This window comes from Jaculus jaculus, chromosome 6 (assembly GCF_020740685.1).
Source record: "Jaculus jaculus isolate mJacJac1 chromosome 6, mJacJac1.mat.Y.cur, whole genome shotgun sequence".
In the NCBI taxonomy this organism is placed as follows: Eukaryota; Metazoa; Chordata; class Mammalia; order Rodentia; family Dipodidae; genus Jaculus; species Jaculus jaculus.
This window is the reverse complement of record NC_059107.1, coordinates 91135279-91142706: the sequence shown is the minus strand read 5'-3', so window position 1 is coordinate 91142706 and position 7428 is coordinate 91135279. Positions and strand designations below refer to the sequence as shown.

Sequence of the window (7428 nt, the reverse complement as noted above, 5' to 3'; positions counted from 1 at the left end):
AAACTCCAGATGTGTCACTTTGTGCATCTGGCTTTATGTGGGTACTAGGAAATTGAATCCAGGTCATTAGGCTTTACAGCAAGCACCTTAACTACCGAGCCATCTCTCTGGCCCCTAGATTTTTTTTCTTTTTCTTTTCTTTTTTTTTTTTGAGGTAGGGTTTCACTCTAGCTCAGGCTGACCTGGAATTCACTATGTAGTATTAGGGTGGCCTCGAACTCATCGTGATCCTCCTACCTCTGCCTCCTGAGTGTTGGGATTAAAGGCATGAACCACCATGTCCGGCCTTTTTTTTTTTGAGGTAGGGTTTTGCTCTAGCTCAGGCTGAAATTCACTATGTAATCTCAGGGTGGCCTCCAACTCATGGCAATCCTACCTCTGCCTCCCAAATGCTGGGATTAAAGGTGTGTGCCCACATGTCTGGCTCCAAGATTTTTTAAAAATAAATGTTTTTATTCAGTTGTGAGGAGAGTGAGTGAATGCACCAGGACCTCTTGCTGCTATAAAGGAAGTCCAGATGCATGTCTCAGCTTCTGAGTGATGGGATTAAAAGCATATACCAACATGTATGGTCCATTTTTTTAGTTGTATGAAACACAGTCTCACTCTAGCCCAGGCTTACCTGGAACCCACTCTGTAGCCCAGGTTGGCCTTGAATTTATGGGAATCCTCTTACCTGAGCCTTTTAAGTGCTGAGATTAAAGGTATGTGCTACCACCTCTGCTGCTCCTAAGAGGTTTTGAATCCTCTCCAGCTAATTGTCAGCAAGTCAACTGTCCTTCAGTATTCCTACTAGTTGCTGGTTCTTGTTTATTTTATTTTTAAAAAAGGTTTATTTATTTATTAGAGAGAGGGAGAGAAAGGGAGAGATAGAGAGAGAATGGGTACACCAGGGCCTCTAACCACTGCAAACAAACTCCAAATGCATGCGCCACCATGTGCATCTGGTTTACATGAGACCTGGAGAATTGAACCTGGGTCCTTAGGCTTTGCAGGCATGTACCTTAACCGCTAAGCCATCCATCTCTCCAGCTCATCATTTTTTTTTTTTTTTCTCAGTAAGTCCTGATTTTCTGTTCTACCTGTTCTTCAGCTGTCTCTTAGGTTTGGGGTGGAGGTTTGTCATGTGATAGCAATTCTTTCACAAAAATGTCAAATAGATCACCATGAGTTCAAGGCCATCCTGAGACTACCTAGTGAATTCCAGGTCAGCCTGGTCTAGAGCAAGACCCTACCTTGAAAAACCATAAAAAAAGGAAAAAAATATTAAATAGAGCTGGGTGTGGTAGCACACGCCTTTAATCCCAGTTCTCAGGAGGTGGAGGTAGGAGGATTGCCATGAGTTTAAGGCCACCCTGAGACTACATAGTGAATTCCAGATCAGCTTGGCTTGAGTGAGACCCTTCCTCGAACAAATAAAAAACAAAACAAAACAAACCAACAAACAAAAGGGACAAAAATGTTAAATAAAGTTTAGTTTAACTTTTTTTTCTTATTAAGAAGACAGAAATGACGACCTTTTTTTCCTGTGGTACTAGAGATCGAACCCAGAGACTCATACATGCTAGACAAGTGCTCTACAAGGAAACTACACCTTCAACCCGAGAGTGATGACTTTGTGCTCTTAACACATAAAACTGGAAATCAGAAAGCTCCATCTGTTGTTCTGAAGGAAATAGTGTGGTTTCTACCTCTTTGTTCATTTTATTTTATTATTATTTGATATAGGGTTTCGCACTAGCCCACGCTGACCTGAAATGTCTCAGGGTAGCCTCATAGTCACAGCCATCCTCCTACCTCTGCCTCCTGAGTGCTGGGATTAAACTCATGTGCCACCACACCTGGCTTCTACCTCCCTTCTTAATTTCATGATGAATGACGCTATACTGGCAGCTTGGAGTCAATCATCATAGAAGCATTACACCATGGAGATCAGCAAATGTCAAAGAAAGATGTAATTGTAATTATTTCTTTACTTTGTTGGTTATCTACATTAAATAAAGAAAAAAAATTTTTTTTTTGTATGTGTGTTTTTGCCCAGGCTGACCTGGAATTCACTATGTATTCTCAAGGTGGCCTTCAAGTCACAGTGATCCTCCTACCTCAGCTTCTCAAGTGTTGGGATTAAAGGCATAGCCACCACACCTGGCCAGAAAATGTTTTAAAAAAATACAATATGGGCTGGAGAGATGGCTTGGTGGTTAAGCACTTGCCTGTGAAGCCTAAGGACCCCGGTTGGATGCTTGATTCTCCAGGACTCACATTAGCCAGATGCACATGGGGGTGCATGTGTCCTGGAGTTCGTTTGCAGTGGCTGGAGGCCCTGGTGTGCCCATTCTCTCTATTTCTGTCTATCTGCTTCTTCTTTCTCTGTCTGTTGCTGTCAAATAAAAAATAAAAAATATATCATATTATATATATATAGATATTTGTTTTTTCATTTTTGCAAAAACTCTTAGTTTTATTTATTTATTTGAGAAAGAGAAAGAGGCAGAGAGAGAGAATGGGCACACCAGGGCCTTCTGCCACTGCAAACGAACTCCAGATGCATGCACCCCCTTTTACATATGGTTTACATGGGTCCCGGGGAATCGAACCAAAGTCCTTTGGCTTTGCAGGCAAACGCCTCAACTGCTAAACCATCTCTCCAGCCCTATTTTACCTGGAAAAACCAAAAACCAAAAAACCAAAAACAAACTCAGACTCATGTACCACCTTGTGCATCTGGTTTTATGTGGGTACAGGAATCAAACCTGGAACTTCAGGCTTTGTAAGTAAGTGGCTTTGAACACTGAGCCATCTATTCAGTCTAAGAAAATGTTAAGTCAGATTCAAAGTATAAACTACCTTGTCAACAGCATAATTGAAATACTCTTCCAGCATAAAAAAAAAAAAAACAATTATTACTGGGCATGGTGATGCATGCATACATGCCTTTAATCCCAACACTTGGGAGATAGAGGTTGCCTGGGACTACAGAATGAGTTCAAGGTCAGTCTGGGCTAAAGTGAGACTCTTCCTTGAAAACACCAGAACAAAACAAAGCACAACCCCCCCCCCCAAGAATTATGGGGCTTTACCCCACTTCTGCCTTTTCATGGGCATGGATTCTCTGTATTCCTCTTCCTTCTCTAAAGTTCTGAGCTTATCCATTTCTCTGTTCATGACTTTTGGGCATGAGCTCTCTCTGTCCTTAAGTTCTATCTATAATCTAATAAAACCTGTAAACATTAAAAAAAAAATAAAAACTATTAGGGCTGAAGAGATGGCTTAGTGGTTATGGTGCTTGCCTAAGAAGCCTAAGGATCCAGGTTTGATTCTCCAGGTCCCACCTAAACCAGATGCACAAGATGGTACATATGTCTGGAGTTTGTTTGCAGTTGCCAGAGGCCCTGGAGCACCCATTCTCTGTCTCTCTGTCTCACATAAAAATAAAATTTAAAAAACTATTATCCAATTTCGTAATGAATAAAACTATTCAAGCCACTGACAAATGAGTAAAGTTCCAACATAAACCAAATTGTTTCATTTTTATTCCATTATTAACATGTGCAGTGCTGAGGACTGAATCCAAAAACTCTAAGCATGATAGACACCTTTCCACTTTGCTACATCCCCAACTCCCACTTTCATTTTATTAATGTTAATGAAAATAGCAGTCAACGTTTAAAAGTATTCTCACTAATCAAATTAAACTGTAAGTTGGCTCTTGAATCAACAGTTTAGCAAAATTCATTCTGTGTGAATCAGCTGATATTGTAGTTTGAATGTAAAACGTCTCCCATAGCCTCATGTGCTTGTGATTAAGCCTCATACTTGATCCCCAGCTGGTGGAACCTTTGGTGATGTGGCACTTTACTGGAAGAGGTGACAGTAGGAATGGACCTTGGCATTTCATAATCCAGCTCTCCTTGCCAGTATTAGCTCGCTCAAGCTTGCTGTTTCCTCCCTCCCTGTTATGTGGTGTGCTTCCTGCTCCTGCCACACTTTTCCACCATCATGAAACCTCCCCTCAAAACTGTAAGTAAGCAGGGTGTGGTGGTGCACGCCTTTAATCCCAGCATTCCGGAGGCAGAGGTAGGCGGATCGTTGTGAGTTCAAGGCCACCCCTGAGACTACATAGTGAATTCCCGGCCAGCCTCAGCTAGAGTGAAACCCTACCTAAAAAAAAGAAAAAAGAATAAAAGAAAACACAACCCCTGTAAGTCAAATAAACCCACTCCTTCCATAAGCTGCTTCTATCTTTATTTTTATTTTTTTGTATATTTTTATTTATTTATTTGAGAGTGATGAGAAAGAAGAGGCAGAAGCAGAGAGAAAGAAGAGGCAGAGAGAAAGAAGAGGCAGAGAGGGAGAGGGAGGGAGAGAATGGGGCGCGCCAGGGCCTCCAGCCACTGCAAACGAATTCCAGATGCCTGCGCTCCCTTGTGCATCTGGCTAACATGGGTCCTGGGGAATCGAACCTCGGTCCTTAGGCTTCACAGGCAAGCGCTTAACCGTAAAGCCATCTTTTCATGCCTATTTTTATTTTTTGTTTTTCGAGGTAGAGTCTCGTTGTAACCCAGGCTGACATGGAATTCACTATGCAGTCTCAGACTGGCCTCGAACTCACGGCGATCCTTTGCTTCGAGAGTGCTGGGATTAAAGGCGTGCGCATCCACGCCCGGCTGGTCTGGTATCTTGTAGGTGTGATGGTCAGCTACGAGTTGAATTTAGGCCTGATGGGAAAACTCCTGTTTGAGTTGCAGAGATGGCTCAGCAGTTAAAGGCACTTGCTGGCAAAGCCTGACGACCTGGGCTCAATTCCTCAGTAGCCGCCTAAAGCCAGATTGTACGCAGTGGCCCATTCGTCTGGAGCTCCTGGGAGGCTACGGCGCGCCCATTCTACTTCTCTTTTGATTTTTCCACGTCGAGCTCTAGCTCAGGCTGACCTGGAATTCACCTAACTCACGCCGATCCTCCCACCTCTGCCTGCCAAGTGCTAGGATTACAGGCGTGCGCCACCGCGCCCGGCTTTGCATTCCAAAGGACCACTCCCGGTGCTGACTTTTCTCAGTTTTCTCGCAGCCACGCCCACGTGTCCGCCAAACTCTCCACAGGCACCCAACCGGCGCCTCCGCCACCGCGAGGTAGGCGCCCTGCTCCGCCCAGTTCTCGCGCTAGCGGACGAGACTCTCTCTGGAAAACTTCTAGTTCCGCCTTCCCTGCCGGGCGTCGCGCGACGCGCGCCTGCGTCCCGGGTGCTGACGTCCGTTCCGGAAGCAGACTCTCCGACTTTCGCTTCCCCGGTCGGCTCGGGGCGGAAGTTCGTCACGTCGCAGTGGTCCCGGCACAGCGGATGTGTGTCGCCGCTTCGGTGACGCCGGGAAGCGCTTGCACCCTCCGCCGCTGCCTTTTGGGTTAAGCACTATGGAGGGAGAGAGGAAGAGCAACAACAAGCGGTGGTATTTTACTCGAGAACAGCTGGAAAACAGCCCGTCCCGTCGTTTTGGCATGGACCCAGATAAAGAACTTTCCAATCGCCAGCAGGCGGCCAATCTCCTCCAGGAAATGGGGCAGCGTCTCAATGTGTATCCTTGCGGCCTAGGCCCTCGGCCTGGCGGCGGGCCCCTTCCGTGCTTGGGCGTCCAGGCCCCAGCCTGTACGGCGCGGGGACCCGAGCGGGGTGAGGTGGTACCGGCCCGGGTGTCTAGCGGGCAGCAGAGCCCACAATGGCGCCGGCCGCCGCGGTTCGCGGGAGGGAAGTGAGGCGGAGTCAAGTTCCCGCTCGCTCCCCGGTGCCGCCAGCCTCGCCGGGCGTTCGTCCCTTCCCTAGCTTTCTGTTTAGCTAGTCCTTCCTGGCCCCCCTCCGCTATACTCTGACCTGCTCTGCTGACTTTTGAGGGTCTCTTTTTCTGTCGTGTCCGCGAGATCTAGTTAGAGGGTTTCACTCTTGGCCACCCCCCCATCCCACTGTGTAAAAAGAGTTTTGGGGAATTCAGTTTTGGGAATGTTCATTAAAGATAATCTAGAATTAGTGCCCCATCTTTGGTTCAAAACCCTTTCCTCCTATTCGCTGGCTGTTTAAATAGACTTGTCAAATTCTTGGTCGTCTTGTCTGTAAAATGAATACTTCTCGCATTTAATTCGATGCCCAAATACAGCTTTTGGCACCCAGATATTCTAATAACTGTTGTTCATCGAACTCAGGAGGAAGGAAAGATGGCACTTTAGGTATGTATAGATGTAGACGTATGGACATAATATTTAAAGAGTTTGCAAAACACTAAGTCTGTTACTCTGGGTGCTAGTGATGGTTCGTTTTCCTTGTATTTGAAAGACAAGTGATTGTTGGCTTGTTTTTTCGAGGTAGGGTCTCACTCTAGCCCAGGCTGACTTGGAACTCACAGCGATTCTCCTGCCTCTGCTTCCCTAGTGCTGAAATCAAAGGCGTGCACCACCATGCCCGACACCTCCCCAGGTTTTTGTCACACAATATAGTCACTTTGTGGCAAAAAAGGAACATAGTTTTAAAGCTCTTTCCACTTAACATACAACTTTTATCTGTTTGTGCAGCTTCCATTTATGCAGCATTCATTTATGTGCTGCTGTCTAATATTTGCATCTTATGGGTGTGTATTGCTTCCAAAAAGGTGTCGTGCTTTAAAGAAAAACACTTGCAAACGTGGTGGGGGGATGGGGGCTACAGAGCTTGCTGCTGCAGAGGAACTCCAGATGCATGGTACTTTGTGCATCTGGCTTTACCTGGTATTGGGAAGCAAACCAGGCCAGCAGGCTTTGCAAGCAAACCTCTTTAACCAGCTGGTCCATCTCCTCAGCCCATGGTGTCCTTCTTATTGCCACTTTTTATTGATATCCAATTTGTTTCTCAAGCAGTCTATGCAAAATTATCTTTTTTTCTTTTTGTCCAAGTTCTGTTTCAGTGTGTCCTTTAGACACAGTTTTGTATCTTTATGTCGGGTTGTAAGTTTGTTGCCATCTCTGGACTGGGTCATCTTTTTATGGCACACTGTTGTCTGAGTTTGGTAGAAATTAGGCATCGACACTTTTTCCTTGAGTTGGAATTATGCTTAGAGATAGATGTGGTGCAAATGAAAGGCCCTGAGTTGGGGAGAGGGGAATTTTTTTAAATTTTTTATTTATTTATTTGAGAGCGACAGAGAGAGAGAGAGAGAAGGAGGGAGGGAGGGAGGGAGGGAGGGAGGGAGAGAGAGAGAGAGAGAGGGAATGAGCATGGGCATGCCAGGGCTTCCAGCCACTGCAAACGAACTCCAGATGCGTGCATCCCCTTGTGCATCTGGCTGACGTGGGTCCTGGGGAATCGAGCCTGGAACCGTGGTCCTTAGGCTTCACAGGCAAAGCGCTTAACCGCTAAGCCATCTCTCCAGCCCGAGAGGGGAATTTTTATTTTGAGTGAACGAATATCAA

The 7428-nt window shown here is 45.8% G+C and overlaps 1 protein-coding gene across 2 annotated transcripts in view; it reads left to right on the top strand.

Annotated features, from left to right (window-relative positions):
* Nucleotides 1-5287: 5287 nt before the first annotated feature.
* The window catches only part of Ccnt1 (cyclin T1), a 31915-nt gene continuing 29774 nt past the window's right edge, over nt 5288-7428 (top strand). Inside the window, exon 1 of one of the 2 annotated variants that reach the window (XR_006637713.1) lies at nt 5288-5570. Coding sequence is in view for 1 of the 2 variants with exons in the window: in XM_004668557.3 (XP_004668614.1) it covers nt 5410-5570 (161 nt within the window). In the remaining variant the exon portion in view is untranslated. The remainder of the gene's footprint in view (nt 5571-7428) is intronic. The other variant, XM_004668557.3, reaches the window with a different exon arrangement.